At 44.8% G+C, this 24331-nt stretch overlaps 1 protein-coding gene across 1 annotated transcript in view; it reads right to left on the minus strand.

Moving 5' to 3' along the window:
- The window catches only part of LOC143154857 (uncharacterized), a 34532-nt gene extending 24760 nt beyond the window's left edge, over positions 1–9772 (minus strand). The window contains exons 1-4 of the mRNA XM_076326877.1: positions 9760–9772; positions 9607–9642; positions 9440–9514; positions 9104–9343 (exon numbers count right to left, since the gene is read on the minus strand). Coding sequence (XP_076182992.1) covers positions 9104–9343; positions 9440–9514; positions 9607–9642; positions 9760–9772 — 364 coding nt within the window. The remainder of the gene's footprint in view (positions 1–9103; positions 9344–9439; positions 9515–9606; positions 9643–9759) is intronic.
- Positions 9773–24331: the final 14559 nt, after the last annotated feature.

Genomic DNA, 24331 nt, shown 5'->3' on the forward strand with positions numbered 1-24331 from the left:
CGGCTCCGGTTCTCCAGATCGTTTACACGGATAATTATGTTTGGCTTAAATTAATGCGCCGTTCCCACTTCTTGTTCGTCGTCGTTGGTCCCCCCTCGCTCCTCTCGCTGAAAGAAGCTATCGGTTCGGGTGCACGCAAACAGGTTCTTAACCGACCTCACGAGGCGGAAGGCGGTTGGCCACGGTTCGTTAATCTATGTACACACCGGGATCCCCCGTGGTTCTATTCAACGATCGAGAGTGAACGCTCTGAAAGGACTCGTGAGCCATCTGGTCCCGCTCGCGGTCCCGTGACCGAGGATAACGATCCGTGGATCCAGAGCCCGCGTCGTTGACTTTCTTCCAGAGAGTAGGCGAAGGGAACATCTCCAGTAAACGTATTTAACTTTTTTGTGCAATCTTCGCAGAGTTGTCCGTTTGCATCGATCGGCGATTGCATCGCATCCGAAGAGGACTAGCCTCGGGTCCGATCGAAAGGCCCACTCTTGCAATTACCGCGCGGAGAAAGCTTCGATGAATCGAGGTACACTTTTTAAGGAATTTTCAACGAGCGCGCTTCGTAACCGAAATTTTAATCTTCGGTTCCTTCGACGTGAAAAACAGCAAAGAAACTTGCAGTTCGCGAATTTTTTGGATCGAAGAGATCGGAGAAGCGTATAAAATTTTCCCAACGAGATAAGTAATTTCTAGAAGGGGCGTTTCGTAATTAAGAAATCGATCCTGTTAAAGATCACGATACGGACCTTTCGGGTAACCGATCCGCGAACTGTTACTGTAACATCGTTTCAACGAGATCTACCATCGCGTTGAAATCGATAGGTAGAAGGCCGATTAACACCCGAATACATTCTATTCCCCTTTTACCGCAATTCTATTCGCCTAGAATTTTCGATGCAGCAATCGATGAACCGAGCGGCAGTCAGGATTTCAACCAGATCGAAATTTTTGCCCAAAATGGCAACACGCTTCTAGAGAACTCTGTATTAGCCGCGCACAGTATTCGAAAGTACTTCACTCTTCGGGAAACTTTCGCACCGCGCGTTTCTACTTCCTACGAATCCTCGAGTGCTTTTTCCAAGATGGTCGGTCTCCCGTAACTGGGTGAATCGGTATCGATACAAGTAAGCTCTTCTTCGGAAGGTGTCGTTGGAATCGACCTCGTTTACGATTCTCACGAAAGGTGCGTACATCATCGCGATGGTTGTCGCGTGAAAAATACAAAATAGTCTCGAAGCTGCGTTATCGTCGAGGGTATCTCGACAGTGCGGAGAATATTAGCGATGAAATACAATGTGATCTCGATCTATCGAACAGAGACGAGTTACGCGTTATTATTTGCAATGTTAACGCGCGAAACCATTTTATCCGAAATTCTTTCATCTAGATCGATGGAAAGAACGTCTCGAAACGATCGGTACGTTACATTTCCGTATAAAAGTAAAGTGCTTGAATTATAGAAGTCTATTCCGGGTCTTCGAACGTGGACTTTCTCGATACGATCGCCCGTACGGTTTCACCGGTTTACGGGGCATTAATTCACGGTGGTCCACGCACGACATTAATTACCCTGGGTAATTAGAGACGCCAATACGTCGATCGCGGCGATCGACACACGAGACTTTCGCGCCGCGATGCCAGACGGCAGTGTAATTGAAAGGGAGGCGCGCGGAGCTTATTAACGCTCGCGATTAGCGCGCCAGTCCGAATTGAAACGGTCGCCTCGAAAATTCCGCTCCTCGTTAACGCTCGTTATCGGTGCGCAATTACGTGACCGTGTGACGCGAGATTTATGTAAGGATCTGCCGCTGACGCAGGAGAAACTCGTTTCGAGCGATGAGCTCGCCCGACGAGCGAGAACTGCAACTAATTCTTCGATTCGGTGTTCTCGAAAATCGATAAACCCGATCGAATCGAAAACAGTTGACAAAAATCGGACGCGGTCCGCGATGCAAATATTTCAGTGTACACGGAGTAAATTGAACGACAAGATTCGCGACAGTTCGTTAAAATTGGATAATCCTTTTTATTCGAAATTAGCGACCTCTTGCGGATTGAATTTAATCGGGAGAGGGTGTTTGTAAAATAATGAAAAACTCGTGGAACGTTACTAGTTGCAATAAGGAAACGTATAAATATAGACTTGCGAATGATTTTTACACGTATGATTCACATTCGTGGAAGAGTTGAAATTACTCGTTACTATAGTGGCGATAAAATACTCCAGTCGTTCAACGAACATCGAGAGGCTAACCCAGCCACGCCCACTGCTTTATTTTTCGTCTTGGCGGCCATTTGCAAAGCGTTTTCAACGCTCGGGAGACTTTTCTTGGAGAATTTATTCAGAATCGAAGGCTGTGAAATATTTTCGTGAATAATTAAATTGTAAGAAAGAGCATCTACTTTTCTAAGGTTCGCAGGATCCACTTGAGACATTGCAAGGATCAAAGTACATATGCAAGTTACTGGTCCTTTATTTTCTGGAATACCCTGTATTGTGCAAGGTTCTTCGGGCTGCATCCATATCCAAGGAAGAACCAATGTTCCGTAACATATTTGAATCTATTTAGAAGTTTGCAAGAATTTCCTCGCGGCGATTCAATAATTTACTATTTGGCAAAGTTTGCGGGAAACTCGATGCATATTATGCATGAGGCTCGCGTTTTAAGATTACGCAACCCGTATTGTCTTGCCCGTGAAAATTTGAATTCCGAAGAAATTCAAGTCTCGCGAGGAACATCGTTCGGAGATTAGCCGCTCGAAACTCGACGCGAGCGAATTCCCGCGGGGGAAACGATTACGAATTCCGAAATGGAAAAACAAACACGATGTTCGCGAACGAAGACAGTGAATCGCGCGGAGCGTAATCGCGGCAAGGATTTACCGAGGCTGCGATGATTGTTACGAAGCGTGCCAACGGTAATAATAATTTTCGAAGTTGTTTTTGGCACGCGTTCGTGCATACTATATTTCAGGAATGCGTGAATTTATATTCACGCGATACAAGTGACCGGGATCATACGGAATCATCGATTCCATAAATCTTTCCAATTGATCTCGTTTCGAATTTGTCGAAAATCCCCGGTATCGGATGCATTTACTTTCAGCGCCCAGCAGCCGCTTTTGAATTATTATTTCACGCAACGATATTAATTCTTCCGTACGAAATACATTATTCCTGGAATAAAAACCATTTAAACGATCTAAGCCGATTTAAAGCTGTCGCTCCATCGCGAACAGTTGCTCCTTATTTTCACTCGACTCTTTCCTTATCCGTTTCGATAATACAGATACAAAAATAAAGAAGCAGAACAACGATGGACCAATTTCTAAACCTAATTCAACAAATTTATACCTACTTCAAAATTCTCTGTAGAACCAAGATAGGGTGCTCGAGATCCCAGATTTGAACCACGTGGATAATTTTCGAGAGGAAATTATACATGTATGTATACGAATTCTATCGATACGAGGAGAAAATGAACCGGATCTTTGGAATACCGATCGTTGGATCGATATTGCCGGGCGCGTGAAACGATTTTATCGTTCACGGGCCACGAAACTACAAAGTGGACACGCGAGTAGGGGGACCAGAAGAAAGGGGCACCGCGAGCAAAACAGAGCATCATCCGTGTTCTAACGAGGGTCGTCGCGATGGCGGCAGGGGTGGCATTTGTTACTTTTATCGTCGGGCTTCCGACACGGTCCCGAAATAATTAGCATTTTAATGTATGTATCTGCTTATCTAGGCGACGGCCGGTTACTCGGCGTAGTTTTGCATGTTAATCTCTATGGGAAATTACATGCGCCATTGCGCCATTCGGGGACAAGCCCCGAAACAACTTCGACGACGTACCGTTTCGTTCGCTGGAATTAAACGATATCTCGATTTGTTGGCCGAAATCGCGCCAAAAACCGGGTTTACCTCGAAATCGGGGAGCAATTCGGATAACAAAAGTCACCGTGACGACTTACGGGGGCAGGAGTGGGGCGCGTTGATTCGAACGGTACGACAGGCCCGATTCCGTGCCCTTGAAATGGTTTCGCTCTTTCCGCGAAAATAAACAGAAATAAGAAATCGCTCCCTTTACGAACAATCGACAGTTTTTGAACAACCGTTCGACGATTTGTAAATTTTTTTTTGATACAAACTTGCCCAGAAATGCAAGCTGGTCGTTTCGAAAATCTTTTGCGAATCGAGTATTAAATTTCAAGTATCTCACAAATGATGTCAGAAAATAGAATGTGCCTTTACGCGAATTTTGTTTCCGTTGCTTTTTCAGCGTAAGATCACGTTACTCTCTGTTGGAGTAGGTGTAAGTTACGGGACACCCTGTATAAAGACACGTACGTTCGATCGGCAAGATGCTCGAGGAGGAACGGAGTTCCCGACGAAGCTAGTCGTCTTCTTCATCGGCAAGTCGAGGCTGGCTTTCGAGGAATCCTGCAATTATTAGTTTTGGACGATGGTCGCCTAATGATAGCCACGGATGCTGACGTTGATTACAGACTCGGACGAAGTAACCGAGTAACTAACTTGCTGCGGGGTTGATTAGAGGGGCGCCTCGATGTGGCGACACGATAATGACGCGAATACTAATGACGATCGTCTCTCTTCGTCCCGCGCGAGTCATCGCGGACAGACACGATCCCTGGAACCTGTGTCCAGAAGACGTTGGATCGATCGTGAATCGTGTTCTCGAGGGAGGAGGATCGTTCTGGGAAATCGTCCAACGAAATCGATCTACCGAAAGCGGACAATTTATCGCCACGACGTGGGAATCGATGCACCGAGACTATCGAATTCGGTCGCTCGAGCTCCAAGGAAAATTTATCAACAACACGGACGGTTAAACGAGAACGCGAAAGAAAAGAGAGGAGAGTAACGTTGGATCGATGCGCGAGTTAAACGAAACGAAATAAAAATTTTATCCAAGTTCGTTAAAGACCGAGCAAGAAACTCGAACCGTTCGTCTATTAATAATTAATTATATATTTCAACGGTAGTTGTTTTTTTTTAATACACCGCAGCTAGCAAGAAGAGTTCTAGAATTTTTTAGGTCAAATACATCCCACGGTGGAATTTTTTTCACTCCGCAGACTTTTTTTTACTCTACAATTTTTTTCGCCCAACAATTTTTTTACTCCAGAATTCCTTCCGCCCTGGAATCTCCTTTAGAGAATGTTATCACGGTATAATTGTTTCTTACGCTAGATTTTTCCTGGGCTAGAATTTCAGGGTTCCGAGATCGGAACAATCGAGGTCGATAACTCGACGTGAATCCGTTACGTTTATACTTTTCGCGTACCTAATTTCTTCGTTCCGTTCGTTCGTACGTTTTATTTATACGGGTGCGTGTACATAGGAACCGTGCGATGTTGAATTATCAACGTAATTAGGTTTTATCGATGAAAATACAAAAGTGAGACGATCCGGTATTAAAATACCTAACCGGAAAATATTGGGGTCGTGAGCGATAAATCGCGCAACACTCGCGGCTTCGATTGGGATTATCGCGCGCGATCCGGCAGCTTCCAAGTCCTCCATCTTCGCGAGATAAATCAACGATACTCGGGATCCACGGGGCCCAAGGATAAATCATCGTAATGAAATCGAGGTTACGTAAATGTTATCGCGTACGAAACGCCGAAACGTTTCCCGCGGCGTTCGTCGTACCACGTAGCGTGCATTCGAGTTAATCGGGACGATCGAATACCTCCGCGTGAAAAATCGGGGCAGGGGAATTCGTTGAAACACCATAGGAAAAAGAAACACCACCCGGTAGATGTACGTCTATACGTCGAAAACACGGCGATGAATCAACGTCGAAACGACCATAGATCCTCCGTGTCCCCGCGATTATTGCCCGCGGTGTATCGACCATATTTCATTGTTGCTCGATAACCACTTACCACCTCGCTCTCCCTTCACCTTGATTCCTTCCACGATTCCTTTCGTGCGATTCTCGATCCACGAATACCGTACACGCGAGTGGAAGAGCTTTCTTTCTCGTACCGATTTTCTACAGCCTGGCGTGACGAATCGCTGGTCTGGGGGATGAAACAGAGGACGACAGAACTAGGGTAAGTTTGACGTTGACGATGAAATGGATGGCGCGAACCGTCAAACTCCGGGAACCCCGGAACGCGATTTAAAGACGATAAAGTTTCCATTATACCGGATCAGAATCTGTTAGAGGAACGTAGGGGTCTCTAGCGTCCGTTAGAGAATGGAATTAAAGTCTCTGGTTCCAGTCCTGGTGGAACGAAGTCTCCTCGCCGGAGCCTCTGGCTGATAAATAGGAACGCGAAGGAGAAGAAACCTGGTGGATCTAAATTTGTAACTCAACCGATTCGAAAACACAAAATTGTTCTGTACAAATAATTCGTCCACCCCACTCCGTACCAATCAACGTTTCCAAAAATATATTTCCACTGTCACCGATCACTCGCAAGGTACTCCTAAACCTTTATTATTTTTTCAGCAACCTTTAGACCCCCCCATTAGAATTTAACCACCCTTGGACCATCCGTTAGAATTTAACCGTTCTCCTTAAACGATCGTTCGGTGCACGAATGAATTTCTTTCAGAAATACAATTACGCTCGATCTCGATGTCCGAGTCGAGCCGTGCGAATCAATCGAGCGGTTTTCCAACGTGGAGGTTTTCCCCGAGTTTTCTTAAGTTTCTCGTGGCTGGGTAATCGATGCGGCAGGAAACGGGACACAGTGATCGACAACCCGATCGTGTTTAGTCAGCCACGAGAGGGTCGATCCGTGGCGAAATTGGGTTATGGCGGTCTCGGTTCCGTGTGTCCTCGCGCGAATACTCATTATCCAGCGCGAGCAGGCCTGTCGTCGACCGCGTGCACACCTACGCGCAACAACTCGACGCCCGCACACCGCAGCGTGGAAATGCCCTGCGCCTGACACAATGACAGATTATGCAGCCGGCTGTCTCTCCCACGACCGCCGCGACTCTGTAATTTATTTAATCGCGCGCGTGGCACGCAGCCCGCCGTCGAATTTCGGCTGATTGAAACGTAGAACGCCGCACGCCTGCGACGATAACGTTCACTGCCCACCGTCGGTGTCTCCGGTTAAATCGAAAATCAATTTACCCACCCGTTGCTGGACCCACCATTTCCATCCAACGGGTGTACCGTTCCAAGACCTCTCCAGAAGCAACGTATGAACGGCTGCGAAACTTTACCCGATACGAAAATTAACAGCGACGGATTCGTGCGTTATATTGTTAGACTTTGCCTGGAAGATGTCACGGAACGTGTGATACTCGTGTTTTTCAGTTCACGGTACGAGAGAACCCTGGAAATGCTCGACTATTTATCGTAATTGGTTTTGATAATAGAACAAATATGTGGGACACACTAGGGTCGAGGAACCGATAGAAAGCTACTGTTTGGGAATTTTTTTCAGTAACGCGGAACGACGAATGTAAATGTTTCCTATGCGAGCTGGAAGTATACACTTTGTACGGTATTTGTGCAAATTTTGACAAAGAATTGTTCACTCGCGTGGGAAATATCAGCGTTCTCGTAACACGCTACTTAGACTTATCTCGTTCTGGTCAGATTTTAACGAAATTGGTATTTTTAAGCCTTTGGACGAACGTTGCTACGAAATGGAGAATGTTAGGTGTTGGTTAGCTTTCGATGTTTTTGCGTAACATTTTCGCTCGCGATGTTCAATTTCGCGAGAATGCAAAGGAAAAGGAATATCAATTTTGCGAAGATGGGGATTTCCCCTCGAGGTAATTTTATTAGGGCTCGGAATCCGCGTCAGAGTTACCGGAGAAAGTTGGCCAAACTTTCCAGCGACGTATAGCGTCTCGTAAATCTGGAGCTACGAAGACGATATTCCTTGGAAGTTCGATAGAAGGTTTCCAAGGGTCCTTGGATCGAGATCGTGGTTCGTTCGCGAACACTGGGACTCTCTTTACGGGTTCGAGTACACTCGAAACCCCGTTTCGTCCTTTGATCGCCCTACCGTTCCAAATGGTAACTGGGTTAACGAAATAAGTCGATTCACGAATCGCCGGTAAATTTGGATGACGTCGTTTCTGACGTTGCGGCAACTCCATTGTGGTCATTTGCCGGCCATGCATACGGGAGATCCATGCGTCATAAAGTTATCAAACAAACGCGGAGGGCTGTGTATTCATGGAGTTTCCTCTATGCTGGAACTCGGTGTTCATCGTGGTTGATAGCCAAGAGCCTCGTACCGAGCTCGTCCCAGCGCAAATTGCTACGAGCGGATGTGGATGAATCTTTTAAACAAACTCGACTAATTTTCATCGGTGAATAACACCGAGGGGATTCGGAGCACAATGGACATCCACGGGATGATTCTGGATTATTGCACGAGGACCAACACCAAAGAACCTAGGTAATCTGTAGGGCTTTGTAATAGAAATTGCATTCTCTAGCAAGAGAATTGTGTCTTAGGACCCCTCGAGGGTCCTAAAGAGACTCGACTGATGTTCATCAGCTTTGTTAAATTACACCGAAAGAATTTAAAATATATACGATGGGCATCACGGTGACCTCAGCTATCGAACGAGAACCAAACCCAACTGTAGAGCCTCAAAGACGAACCACGGAGTCTTGCTTCTCTGAAATAAAAATTCCTACAATAATTTTCCAACAAAAGTCCGAAAAAAGAGTCTAATTCTCATCAGCTTCGTCGAATGACACCGAGAATCCAGAGTACAGTACGATAAACGTCTTCAGGGTGATCGCTACGGTACAAGGACCAAGAGCAATTATAGAACCTAAATGAATCGTAGAGACTCGCTTTCTCGTACCACGACCCTTTCGAGGGTCCAGTTCCTCGCGAAGGCTTCACCCCTTCCGGAAGGTTCGAGGTACTCGCGGAAGAGCGCGAGCCAGCGAGCGTTAACCCGCGACTTCCGTGACCGCGCGGAAACGGTCTTAGAAAACGAAGAACACCGCGGCCGGTTTCACGGTTCGTTAAATCGTTTTCTTATGGGCGTTTTCCTCGTCGCATAAATAAATCGACAAAATGGAGTAATAAAATTCACGGAACGGAAATCGTAAAAAGGCGAAGCGCAAATACGTTGGAGTACCGAGCGCTGGTGTTACGAGGATTCGGTGGAACTCTCTCCGGGCGATGTTAATGTAGCTTTGGTGGCGATCCTTTTCTTCGACTGGTAAATAACTGCGATACCGCACGGGGTTCCCAGGTCCGCAACTGCGGCTGAGCTTCCGTCGTTGGCCCGTTTCCAGCTCTCCCGGGTCAGCAACTTCCGGGATATCCGCTTCCACCGGCCTGTATACTTTTAACCCTCTTGCGTCGCCCGCGAACCCTCCTCATCGAGCTGGACACGCCGGAGCGGAATATTTCACCAAGTTTCCATCCGCGTTACTTTTCACGGTACTTTCTTCTCTTCTTCAGGGTCTACGATCTGTGGTATACGTATGCGTGATACCTTGCAGTATGCGCAGTTGCGACCCAATTGGACACGGGGTGATTCCACCTGGAAAAATAAATCGAAAGCATGGAATAATATTTTTTGTACTAGGCTCGGTTCTCGAGAAAATTTCACCACGATTACAGGGACATTTATACAGGCTATTCTACGATAAAGATTGCACGATACAACTACTGAACGGTAGTTACGAAAGGAAAGTATAAGGAGACTTTTGTCAATATTTTTTATTCAAAATGTCACTGTAGGGAAACAAATTTTTTATCTTAAATTTCTCAAGGTAGTATCATTACACACGTTTTTCATATAAAATGCTATATTTTTGTTTCGGTGTTACGATAGTGTATTATAGAAAAAGAACTTGGTATCTCGCGACGTAAAATCGTCAAATGACAAATGTTTAGTAGTCACTTCGCGTGATGGGCGAAAAGTTTCGAACAAACGATGAACCAGTTCCGATACGAAAAATTAGAATTTGCCCACAATAAAGGAAACGTCGTTCGAATAAAATTTCTACCATCTCTGGTTCCGGTATCCCCAAAGAGGTTAAAGAGGCGAGTTCGGGGAAGTGTCTTTGAGACCTCTGTTAACGATCCGAATGGTAAAAATGGCCGTAAAGCTGTTCCGAAGGAAGAAATACTGCAGAGATGTGAAACGAGAATGTAACACCGAGAGGTCCTTGGTTCGAGACTTTTACTCTAACGTATCCTTAGGATCTTGGACGTACTATGCAGATACGAATTTTTCTAGAATTTTTCTAAAAGTAAATTTCTCTGTCCGTGTCCTATAGCAAAAGTATCGTTAACGTTAAACGGATAGTTGAAAACCGAATCCGGGAAGAAGTAATGGGCACATTTTTATCGGCCACCGCGGACGGATTTCAAAAACAAGATTAAGCGGACCATTGTGGACGTCGTCGGTCCAGGTTGGTCAAGCGCGCGGTTCCATTGCTGAAAAAAAAAAACGAGCTCGGAGGTAATTTTCGAAGGGAATCGTCGGTTTTATTGCACAAACGGAGTACGGAGTGAGCGCGTGTCGAAAATTCGAGAAATCCTGCGCAATATCGGGCCGGCGAGCAAATTTTTCTCCCGGGCGTATTCGAAATCTCAAAATCCTATCAAACTGGATCATCTCCCTCGCGGAACGTTCGAATTGCAGCCGACCGTATCAGCCGCCGATAAGCCAGCGCTGCAGCGCGCTGATTACCATAATTCCAGAAATACCACCGTCATTTCGCGGCACGTAATATCATTCCATGCTAACGGGCTTGTACCCGAAAGGTTTCAGGCTGAATCGCGTACACTTTTTCCACTTGGCGAACAATCGTCCGCGAAGATGCAAATTCTGAAACGCCAACTGTGGCGCACGAGACAAGGCGATGCGCTTTTTTCGATCCCTCGTGCCGGCTCGAGAGCCAATCTCGATTACTGATCGATTCGCGTGTCTTCGAGATGCACGGAACGCGAAAGGCAATAGAATTTTCTTACGATTGTTTTTCCAGATCGATGAGAGTATAGTATAAACGATTTCGTGCAAAAGTAGTATTTGTGAAAGTTCGAGTATTTTCATATTTTTCATTTAAATATTCGTAGAGATCTAGGGCGAAGTGAACTTTTTCGGTCATCGATGCCTCAAATGTAACGTTACGAACGTTGTATAATTTTCGTCCCTCTCAAGGAAAAAGTTTTTCAGTTGACATGCTAGACAAATTATAATTCCAATTTGTCACGGATTGATATTTCATTTATTGTACATAGATACTGTTCTCGAGGTTTTAAATACCTCAAGACCAGTGTCGATTTCTGTTCAAAGAAATTAAATAAACATGATCGTGATCGACACTTGTAATTTGTTTTCGTATCGCGATCGTGAGCGACCGTGTGGTTTTTGCGCGATTGAAGGGGAGAATTCACGCGTGGCCTTGAGCGGCCAATTTAATCTGTCCAAACTCCGGTTAGATGTTCGAGCACGAGCCACGCGATGTTGATGCGCGCAAATCAGCGCGCCGATCATTCGACGCAACGGATCGAACCCGAACTTCCGTCTCGAATGCGAGAAATGTCGGAGTTGCGGATCGTCCTTCCAGCGGAATGATTCTGGAATTACTCGCGCCCCGAGCGGATACGTTTGTTCACGTATCGAGCTGCATTATGCAAATGTCTATCGCAGGATATCGTGCGTGTACGTACGGGAAGACGTCGCAGGCGGTAACCAACGGGTGTGTCGGAAATAGACGACGACGTAACCAGAAATTATGAACGTGTATTCAACGATCGACGCTCTCGAACCGTTATTTAAACGTTTCGAACGAGAACGAAAAAAGGGCGAAAACAACGTGTATTTCATTTTCTCGTTTATCTTTGCCAGTATTTTTTTTCATTAAAACGTGACAAATTGAAATTGAACTCACCGATGTTTGTCAATGTTAACTTTGCAAAGGATTCTCCGATACTTGTAACGCAAATAGTGAATAAAATCTACCGTGGAATTTTAAAAATCACGCTTGCGATAAATATTCCATTTTTTCCACCCAGGATACCGACGCTAAGTTCCCGTATTTTATGCATTCAACGAGAACTTTGAAAGAAAACATTTTCCAAGAAACCCGCGCAACAGTCACCGTTCACCGACTCCGAGAATGTAGTTCAATTAAAAGCTACATTTTCCAATTATCAACCTTACAAACGTTCCGATCGTAACGTACTCGAATGAATATATTCCTCTGCAAGACACTCGGTAATTTAGATACAACATGTTGCATAAATTGAGGTTAGGTTTTCTAACAGCTTCAACAGCTGTACCTTTTACGCGCTTGTGTACTTTAATTCTTGCAGCACCTTCACATATGTAAATATATACTTCCACGCATTTACGATAAAGACTTGAATAATACTTTAACTATCGTTAAGTGGGATGAAATTTTCTTTCGTACAAACGAAAGTAAAGATCGATCGTAAAGGACGATAACAATAAATAGTTTAAATATCCGGGGGAAAATACCGCACAATAAGTTGGATTAAATACAAACTCGATTCGAATTCTTACATAACCTTCACATATATAAATATATACTTCCACGCATCTACGATAAAGACTTGAATAATACTTTAACTATCGTTAAGTGGGATGAAATTTTCTTTCGTACAAACGAAAGTAAAGATCGATCGGTAAAGGACGATAATAATAAATAGTTTAAATATCCGGGGGAAAATACCACACAATAAGTTGGATGAAATACAAACTCGATTCGAATAATTCTTTGGAACCGTGCAAAGGCGTAATCCTCACGATTGTTTCCAACGGTGCAATACCAATTCGACGATACATAATGCATCGCGATCAGTCACGATCAAGTCCGTGCAAACGCATTCATCGTGTATGTTCGTTTCTTAGTCCGTGTTTTCCTCGAGCCAACCGGTAATGAATCGCCACCGTTTCTGCAAGTGGTTGCAGCCAGCCACCCGGTGAGTGCATCAACGACGTAACACGGTCTATCAGAAATCTCCTAGCCCATTTTCCGTAGGCGTTTGCGAGATGGAATCCATTCATCGATACCAGAATAGCACCGACAAGAATGGATATTCCATCGTGCCCCGCGGCATATCTTATCTCGCGGGAAAGAGAGGGGCTGGAGGAGGAGGAGTAGGAGGAGGAGGAGGGGTAGAACGCGATAGGATCGCGTTTTGGGAGCAGTCCGCGCAGAAGAAAAGTTCACCCATTGGCGTCGCATGCAGCTTTGCAAATATAAATCCACCTACGTCATTGTCCATTTCTGATTTTCGTTTCACGTTTTTCCTTTTTTATTCTTTTTAATTTTCAGTCGTACAAGAATTGCGCTCAAAATTTGAAATTATGGAGTCGGCTCGGTTACTTTGAATATCGTTAAATTTTGCGTTCGCAACGGAAACGGTTACTTAACGCTGGCTCGCGATGATTAGTCGATAGATGGACGATGACGCGGGTGTATCTTTTGTCGAGTAGATTTTTCCTCCTTGGAGGATGACTTCGTGTATAGAGTTTTCTTGATTATTTGTTATTCAAGATAGGTTCCCACAATTGAATGACACGGCCTATCTTTTGTTCGATAATATTTAAATTCTGATCGTGACTTGACTGTTTTCGAAGCCATTTTCCTCGTTTCTCTGTTGGCAACTGTCGGTAGGATTTCTCGAGCTTTTGATTAATCTTTCGGTGTCATTTTTCTTCGAGAGGGATTACCTACCTTTTTTTTACGATTCTTTTCGATTAGGATGAACTTTCAATCGAAGAAAGAGTCACTGGAATATTTTCGACGCTCTAGAATTTTAATTTATAAACGAAAAGAAGAATCGAAATACGACATTTAACAGATATCGACGTCTAGGAGACGGATATTAAAATTGATAGCAAACGATATTTCGAGGTACCATTGTTTTTCTCGTATTTTTCCGCGTTGCGTTTTCCTACTCGACGTTGCAACACTCGCTGTTAAATTAAACGTTGACTGTAACGTTTCAATCGAGCCTAAAACCGGGCCCTCTAATAACGTTTTGCTCGGTAATTCGAGGAGATTTCGTAAGTAATAATTGACGACCCAGTCGAGACAAAGTCGCCCGTTTCCTCCGTCTATTTCCAGATATTACCGCAACGTTTCCCATTCCCATTTCGCAATTTGTTTCCTAACTTGCGCGGTCTCGCCGCTAAATTCGATCTTGCTCCTCAAGAAACCTAATCGCCGCTCGGTAAGATCGGTCTCGAGAATCGATTCGCGACAGGTTTACCGATGCCTAATCGCCCAACGACGACACGAACGACACTCGCCGAAACGTTACGCGATTTAAGCCCTCGATCGGTACGATCGTGTACCGTTGAATAAACATTGCCAAAATTAATTATCGTGGCGCGCATTAATTCGCGTCGCGCTTACAGCTGTTTCGCATCGTAATCCTCTTGGGGGAGGGGGATCGTTGACAAGCGGAGGATTAAATATATAGTATACGTCTGAGGAAATAAACGGAGTGGATGGAAATTAAACGTACGTGAAAAATATTCCGACGCGAAAAAAATTCGAAGTAAAGAATGTGTATACAAGGAAGAGAAAAAATAAATAAGTATAATAGACTTTAATAGACTGAACAGACATCTTGGAAGATATAGTCTTCGCATTTGTCATTTTTCCACGAATAAGAACAGTTTGAACCGATCGTGGGAATAAACTGTGGATCTTGAACATCGTTGGGTGTAATGGAAGTTTTTCTAAAAATTGTATCGGAGATCTGCCATACAATTTGCATAGAAAATTGGACTTAATCGAATTTCGATACTTTGAAACTGAATGGAATTAAGAATGCATCGAATTCGTATTACACACTCTTTAAGAACGAGTTAAGTACGTTTTAGCCAGGAATGTATGTAACTTCTGCTTGGCAGTGAATTATAACGAGTTTCGTTACTATTCGAATCGAATGCTTTCCCAATCGAGTTAAACTGAAACCGATTCGAATTGAAACGCATGCTCAACCGAGCATACAACTTAGTCACGTGTCATTAAGCTACCTGGGCATTCGTTTGAACCGAACGCTTCCGAATCGAATCGACTTTGGTGCAGTCTAACTTCGATGTCTGAGCTCGCTGCGAACCAAATAAATTTGGCTCGTACCATTTTTGGGTTCGTTGAACTCGCTACGTTTCGAGCGGAAGTCTCGAGATCTCTTAAGAATTAAATAAAAACATTTCGCTAAAATTGGCAAAATATTTGTATCGATCCTTGAAGATATATCCAACACCTTTAATATCGAAATAGAGAAGGAAACCCAGCCCAAAATTTACCTTTTAATTATTTTCTCCTTTCCTCGACTATTCACAGAAACATTGTACCGCGCGTTACGATATTTATTATTTCCAAGATACTCGATTTCGCGACGTTCTTAAAAACCCGATCCACATCTCCCGAAATCACTCTGAATACAGTCAACGACATGGTTATCCCACCGGTAGTTGTTCTAATTAAAAAGAAAAAAAAAGGAAAAGAAAAAAACAATGTCGGGCAGCTGTCGAGTATTCCAGTCTCTGTCTCCCCACGCGACGAAGATTTATATTTAAATTCCGTTCGAGGGAACGAACCGTGTCGCGAATTCACAGCGACGACAAATTGGGCGTGAACGACGAGCGAAGGAAACAATACAATCGGCGTTCGGTCCCCGTTCGGGTAACATTTTTTTTCGCGAATCCAGCGTGCAAACGGGAAACGAATCGTTCCGCCAATCGGTCGCTGCGGAATGCAATTGTCGTCACTTTCGCCGACCGCTTTGAAGCGTGGATCGTTGCTTCGCCGCACGAAGGAAAGCCTGGGGTTTGAACAATTACAGATCATCGTGTTTCCTTCGGTAATTCGTTTTCAAATCGTTTCCCCCTTTCGACGGGCTGCCACGGATCACTGTTATTTCTTACAAACGCCAAACAAGTAATTGCGAGCTCTTTCTCCGTGCTCGAGTCGCTTCCAGTTGAAAGCTAACGACTCGGATAATGAGGAACAACGGAGAACGGTTTCGCGAAACCCGACTCCACGGGTAGACAAGTTTCGTGTCCTGCACGGTGGAATGTGCCGATCGTTCGCGTTTCAAATATTTTTCTTCGATGGAAGCGTCTCCGTTCTCGAGGAAAAATTTTCTCGCACGTTGTTCGAATTGTGCACAGTTCCGGATCCGCGTCACCGAATTCCGATTCGCGCGCCGATGAAGCGTTTCTGGAATCTTGTTCCGTTTTTCGAGCAACGAAAATCCTCGGATATCGCGTGGATCGAAACGAGCAATGTATTTCAATCGAATATTTCATCTCGACGTACCAGATGTTTCGAGTTTAAGTTTCCCGGTTCGTGGTATTTCTAATTTGAAAAATATTTCTCCATTTATGAATTTTCGACACTACTTGAGGGGAACCCTCGATACTGTGACGTGGTTCCAGAGCACAATTCACGGTTCTCGAAAATCGAACGGTTAAAATTAACTTCCGCTATGGGCACGTGGCACGAAACGCACCTAGGAAACGAAACGTTCCGAGTTGTTCTTTCTCGACAGCTAGAAATTCAAATATCGAGAAGTCAACGGTGCGCGTCATCCAAGTCGACGGGTCGAAAGGTTCCGCAGGGCTGATAAACAACGATTGTTCTAACAACAATCTGACAACGACCGTTTCTCACGGACAGGATAGAAACGAACACCTTTCACCCGTCGGTCAACCAACTGTCGGTCATGGCGTCGCTATTGCGTCAGTAGACACCAGGCGTCCGCTCATTTACATTTCCTTTTCGTTCAATGTTCGTCTTCCTATACTGAGAACCTCGAGAGAATGCCTTTGGATGGTATTCAGATATGACGAGAATTTTTTAAAAGGGTTGTTTCGCTATTTGATCGAGACACGAGATAACGACTAACAGCATTGGGACAAAGTTATGAGTATCTTCTCAATTACGGATAATTTTCCAATTATAAAAATTTGGATACGTAACATCTTTGTTTACATACTGGCATATTCTCTCAACACTTCCGAATATAAATTACGATACCCGTGAACCTCATACAAGGCCTTCGCTCCACTAGTGCAAAAACGTAATTTATCTCGGATGCATTCTTCACAGTTGCCTCCAGTAGCTTCTTTCTCGAATAACGCGTGCACGCGAGACCTAAATTTTCATACATCTAAACTCTATCCATTGTACAATCTTGCTAACGTGAAAACACAATTTCCCCGAGACGTATTCTTAAGAATTGGCTTCGGTAGCTTTGCAATCTTCCTCTCGCAACGGTTCCTTTTTCGCACAATTGTACGCTTTCCAAAGACTTCTGAACGCGAAAGAATGACCGAAACGCCGATATCTCTAATCTTTGTCCCCGTGGCGCTTTATTCCACGACCGTGGAAATGGCATTTATCTCGTAGGCATTCTTCGCAGCCGCCACCAGTAGTTTCGCGATTTTCGCTGACTCGACGTCGCGTATTTCCATTTCCACGAGAATGGCGCGTGTTCGCGAGACGTTTCGTCGCGGTCGTACGTTTTCCCGTTCTTATTGACGATTTACGGTGAGAAACGTTCGCAAGGAAAATACGGACGATCGCGTGATCCCGCTGCGTTTGCATTAATGATGCGCGATACGGGACGAGGAACGAGCGTGCGGTCGCGTTGTAAATTTTCCGCCAAGCTCTGCCGGCAAATTGAAGCCGCGTTTGGGATTCTCGCGAGGTTCGACGATCGCGTAGGAAATTTTCTCGACCGGTAACGCAGAATTCGCCGTTGAATTTTTAGAGTTTCGCGGCATTTCACCACGGCTTCGTTGGAAATTGTTACGTAGCGATATACGCCCCGTTCGCATCGCGCGCGTAACTTTTTACTCCTTCGAAAGCGTACGAAAATGTTGAACATTTTCCGAACTTTTCGGACGGTGCGCGATTAATTAAAAATGACACGGTTCCCATTGTTTGGAATTCGGAGAAGCCTGATATCTGAACATCAACGCGAAGACTATCGAGTAGGAATATTCGTAGAAAGTGTACAATGAAATTTCGTTTCGTTATTTTAATTTTACGACGATCGTCGAGGAATCGTGCACTAAGAATACTGGGAAAGTGGGTAGAGTTTTTGAGATTTCGGTTCGAGAATCTTCTTCATCGTTTCTTCTATACGTTACAATTCTTATCGGTTGGATATCGATAACAGGTGCAGGATAAACGACTCGTTATAAAGTCGACACCGACGTCTATACATCGGATTCGGTTAACGGACGGCCGATTCGACTAACCGCAATGTATGTGCATTCGCCGCGTATTAATTTTGCATGTGCCGCTAACTGGCTCCCAATCGACGTCTGTATTATGGATACTGTGGATTCGATTGCTCTCGATCGACCCGAGTGTACTCGATGCCCCAGTTCCACGGAAATTTTACCATCTCCGAAGGAAACCTTCATTCACGTTACTCTTCGAATCTTCGATTCGTTTCGATGTATCTCTAGCCTCGTACGAAAATATGCACGACACGAAAACGCCTGTTACCGAAATTTAAGCCTCTAAACCGATATTCGTTCGGTTGGCCTATTTACCATTACTCGATCGTTTACCAGTACCCGCGTTAAGAGATATTCCATGAAACCGTTGCAATTAAATCGCTCCGTATTGCATCCATTGCATTACAATTTATTAAGCGATTCAAAATCAAAATTAGTACACGACTACAATTAAAATTAGTTCAAATGTCGTTCGACTTCATTTTCGCCGGGAGAATCTCTCACGAAAATATAAAAAATACAAATATTTTAATTTTCAACATTTTAATTCTCTCCAATGGGAACGACACTGTTTCACGTATCCACGTAGTTCGCGAACAGATAACTGTACTATTTTTTTTCACGCGAGACGCTCCTAATAATTTCGTTTGAACAATTAGCCGGAATCGGGCGCATCGTCGATAAATTGTTCGCAAATCGGTCATTGTGCCTCGAACAATTCGATCCAATTTACGAAAATTTTTTTTACTCCAAAACACGGAGGTGTTCAATTCGGTACTGGTTGAATCGATCGACCGATTGTTTCCACGGGATTCTCTATGAGCAGCACGGGTAAAAAGATGGTGTAATAATCCCCAGGGGAGACGCGTTGAAAATTCCCCAGCAATTAATTACGGCATCGGGCATTGTCCCCTTCGGAGGAATTGATTACGCGCTGACGACTGTGTCCGAACGCAGTTGCACACGAACGCGTTCAGCAACGTTGAACGCTCTTTGTGAAGCGCGTTAACGATTCCCGCCACCATGGAACATTAATTGTTCCCGCGAGTACAATGGAACCGCGAATAGAACTCGGTGCGCTGGTGACCAGCGGCCTGCGCGGGAATTGAAAGAAAAGGGGTAGAAAAAGGGAGAATCGGGCTGGATTCGCGCGGCAGTTTACCTAATTGAGTCAGCCGATGCGGAAACAACGTCCGGTGGGATATATTCGATCTTCGATTTTTCGTCAACGTCCCTTGATCCAGGACGAGTTCATCCGCGCGAGAATTACTCTTACGTTGAATTATTTTCTTTCGTGGAGAATCTCGAGAAAATATTTCGGGAAATAGTATTAATTTCGGGAGATCGAGGAATCGTATATTTTCGAGAATTTATTTTTCGATAATCGAGCCCCGTGCACGAAAAGGTAGAAGAAATATATTTTAGAGGATGTCGGTTCTTTCGAAATATCCTACGATCTTGAGAGCTTCCGTTGAAATTTATTTTCGGACGTCGAAGTTATCGAATACATTAAAGAATTTATTCCATGGTGTGTCGTAAATAAGAATGCAGTTCGAATCGATTAGCGATGGATCGCGCAGCCTCCCGCCGTGTAATTCATTCGAGGATAAATTTAATTGCCGAGCAATAAATGCTCGACAGTGCTCGATTCTCGTCGAATCTCTCCGCGCTGCCGCTGAAATTATTATCAGAGGTTTCTCGGGAAATCGGTGAACAAATTTAGCCGCGAGTTGCGGCGGGTAGAAGAAGCATTTGTAACTAGCTTTAATACCGTTCAAGCTCGTTTAGCAGCGGTACTTAAGATGCAATTTTAATGCTACTTAATAGAAGTTTTTCTTCTCCCGTCGTATCTCGAGGGCTCGCTTAATTTCAAGGGGTGACTGGTTATTAATAATAAGTACACTTTGGAAACTTTTCCACCGGCTGAAAACGGAAATTCGTAATCGAAGACGTAACGAGCTCGCGGAACGGACTTAAATAGGAAAATCAACATTAGACCGTCGTTTTATTCGTCGAATCATCGCGTTATTAGTTTCCTGTTCGGTGTAACGGTTGAAATTTCGCAGATTTAAACACTCGAGGTAACTTCCTACGAGAATTGAATCCCGAAGAAGTTTCGGAACAAACGATAGATTCCGCGAACGATATTTGGAACTCAATCTGTTTTAACGATACATCGTCATTCGAATTTTTAGAGATTGTAGACGCGAGATCGAGACAAAGAACCGAGTTCCGAAAGAGATATATTTTAATTACGATTCGTCGAATTACGTCCGCACGGAGACAAATAATTCGACGAGAGAGACACGCGTTTCCAACTAAAATCATCGATCGCTCCACGCCGAACAATTAATCAGGTTGTTGCAAATTGTCGAACGACGAATGGCGCTGTTTGCTTTCTCGTTTCCTCGTTCCACCGCGGCACGGTGATAGACATCTCGACGTTTGGTCGTCGTGCAAGTGAAGATGTAACAACGAATCCTTAACTATCTTGACTATCGCCTATCATCTGCGCGGATCGTGGATCGTAAATGAAACCACGAATGGTTGTCAGCCGTGCTCGTCGATCGTACCAAAACGGTGAAACTTTCCCGCGCAAAAGTCGCTGAAAGAAACCGCGGCAGAACGAACTGTCAGCCGGATCGGGAGAGCGCAATTAATTATTGTCCGCCGGCGCGCGACGACGTTCGAGCGTCGTTACGCAAACGATTCTTCCTCAAGGGGTCCTTTGTGACGGGGAGTTAGACGCCGCGAGCGAATTAGCGACGCTCGAGCGAGCAAGCGGGAAGATCTCTACAAGGACTGGGGCTATGATTGGCTAGGTACACTGCTTCTCAAACTTTGCCTTCTCGCGGACTACTACGAAATAGGGGAAAATATTTGGCAAACCTCTTGTCCAATGAAACGTTTCTCGCGGACCGTACAGGTGAAGGAACATTTTTTTCCCTACACCCCGAGTAGAGGAGGAAAATTCTTATCGGATCCTCCGAATCAAGAAAAGGCCCCATCGGACTCTCCGAATAAAGAAACGTTTTCGGAGAGCCTTTGAATAAAAAACATTTTCGACGTAGCATCTTCCGAATGAAGGAATACTTTCTTACGACCCCCTCAACAAAAAAAAAGGAATACTTTCGCAGTACCGTCTAAAGACCCCCGAAATAAAAAAGACTGGTGGATCCACCGAGCGAAGGAAAGTTTTTAAAGGAGAGTTAAATAGAAGATGGTTTTGACAGAAACCTCTCCGAACAACGAAATATCTTCAACGACTCTTTTAAATAATGGAAACTATTCGACGAACCCCCGCAGATAATAGAAACTGTTCAACTTTCGTGTGTGAAATCTAATTCCCTTAAAATTTCTAAAAGAATTACAATCGAAAACTATCGCTATCCATGGATCGATCATGTTCAAAATTACCATATCTACGTTCGAGACACATTTTCTTTCAACAATCGGAACACGATCAGGGGACTTCTAAGCACTTGTTTCCGCGGTAAACAATTTTCCAAATTTCTCTCGATCGTTCTACATTCCCCTCTTTCTGTTTCGCGTAGCGAAAGGTCGAAGGGCTCGTACGGGAACTTTGAATTTCCTCTAGGTCGTGTTTCGAGCATCGTTTGAGAAACACTGGGTCGATTATCGTCCGCGGAAAACAAAAATCCCGTGAAAGGCGCTCGCCAAGTTCTCAGGCGAGCGAGTCTGCGCATCAAAAGGATCGGTTTCTTTCGAGCAAATAAATCCTCGTCGACGATGAAAGGGTCTTTCCGCGTGCGTTTCGCGCCGATGTCGTTGCATTCACCGACGGGGAAACCGGTGGGACAAAAGGGCAGAGGAGACAAAGGTAGTTGGGGCGCGCGTGTGTCGTCGTCTCGATGCGATCGATGCAGATCCAACGATCTCTCTTCTGGCTGACAGGAGCGCATCGATCTTCTTTTTGTCGTGTGCACGACGTCTTGCTCGTCCATGATAGATCTCGGACGATCGAGGATGTTTCACCGAGGGAAAGTTTGCCAGACCGAGCGGATCACCCGTGCGGTGAGTCAGGGTTTCGGAAGTTGCATCTTTCGGCCAGTGGGTCGTTCACGGGGGTTACGATAACAATTTTTCTTCGCGTTTCCTTCGACGAGAAAATGAATCGGAACGGTACTCGAATCCTACGACCGAGTTCGAGAACCGTACACGTGATTCGGAAGCGACTGCTTGAAAATTCAAAGCACCTTTCGCTTCTTACAGAAACAAACCTCTTCTGTGTACGTGTCGGGTTCTTCGATAAGTTTTGTCTCGTTTTTTCTATTGTAAAAAAATTCTGTGACACTTCTGAAAATGTAGGATTGTAAATATAGGAACTGGTCGACAGATTTACTTGAGACTAACTTTACACATGTTCGTTAAACAGTGGTATCGTGTTTGGAAAAATAGAACGACGAACCCAATAGCTCCGTTTCTTATCGAGCAACCTATCATAATCACTGAATATTGTACCCTCTTATATTAAAATGATCTTCCACAGGATCGGTGCAAGAATAGAATTGCACGTTTCTATAACAATCACTGAAAATTGTACCCTCTTGTATTAAAATGATCTTCCACAGGATCGGTGCAAGATTAGAATCGCACGTTCCAAAAATTCCCTCAAAGAAATACGAAACGTTTCCTCCTTTGGTTAAATACCTCTCTTCGGTCGATCGAGTGTCCACAGAGCGGAATACCCGAAAGAAAGAATCTACGTTCGTCGAACGATATCGCGCAACATTACCGATACAATCGTCGTTACATTTAACATCCACGATTTAGCGTATCCACGCTCGACACGGTGGTTGCATCGCGCGAAAATATTCCCCAGCAACGCGAAGAATCCCGAGTAACTGTAATCGAATTGAATGCACTTTTCGGAGCGCCGTGAATGTAAACCGCAGGGGGGTATTTTTTCTTTTTTTTTTTTTCAACCTGGAACTTCTACCGGCGTCGGGAAATATTCCAGACAAAACTACCGGTGCTCGGGCTAATTTACCGCTCGGATTATCGTGTAATTATCAATTTATTACGAAGAGAGGCGCAGTAACGCGCTCCGGAACATAGAGCGCGTATCTAAACCGATAAAATCCCGGGTCGTAAAATAGTCACGAGACACGGAACACCATCGGTCATAGCGGAACGATGCCCCCGCGTGTAACAACGTGGGTCGGAGTCGCTTATCGCGATCGATCAAAATTTCTGAACAGCCCCGCTCGGGAGGAGCGGCGAGACAACGTGCGTGGCAACGAACGGCCAATTAATTAAAATGTATTTACAAATAATTTAGATGGCGTTATCGGAACACGCGATGCGCGTCGAGGCCTGCCGAGCTCGTTGTCAGCTAGATCGTCCGCGCTACACGCCAATTTGCCTGCTCCTCGCACCGTGGCGGATCTCGCTGCCAGATACACCGCGCCACGGGCTAAGTGTGTATTAATTAACCCGTTCGAAACGGTCTTCTTTTCGAATGAAAATCGTACACGATACGGGACTCGAAGCGAGGACAGACGCTGAGATCTTGTTCCCGGCGAGTGCACCGGTGTTCGGTTATTCGAGATCGAGTTACAACGAGTAACAACAGCCATCGTCTTTCCGCTATCTCGACGAGTTGGTTACTCTCCTCGACCAGTCGTGAATTTCTCGCGTTAACGCGCGATCCCTCGGAATGGTTCGCCAAACCTCCGGAGCGTACACGTTCCAAGTTAATGGACAGAGAGGATGGATTGAATGATTTAAAAAACAAATAGACGTTGTCGGGAACGTTCCTTTTCACGTGCTTCTTCCGTTTACTCGAGATCGAGTATCATTTTTCAAATCTTCGACTGTCGAATACTCCCGGTCGAAACGCGTGTCAGCGCGCGTTTAGCGATTGCGATTTCTCGGGAGGGATTATTCTATCGGTAGTGCGAACCGTGTCGATTTAACGTACAATTATGTTATAATTATGCTTCTTTTAGAAGTGATGCGAGAAAGTTGTGAAATTAATCTCGAAGGTATGTCCACAGTCCACGTCAATAGCTTTCATTGGACGCACACGCGCGTCTAGAGTACTCAAAGGGTTAGATGTCTCGCGAAAGGTGGCTCGAAGGGTCG

The sequence above is a fragment of the Ptiloglossa arizonensis genome, chromosome 2, assembly GCF_051014685.1.
Source record: "Ptiloglossa arizonensis isolate GNS036 chromosome 2, iyPtiAriz1_principal, whole genome shotgun sequence".
NCBI lineage: Eukaryota > Metazoa > Arthropoda > Insecta > Hymenoptera > Colletidae > Ptiloglossa > Ptiloglossa arizonensis.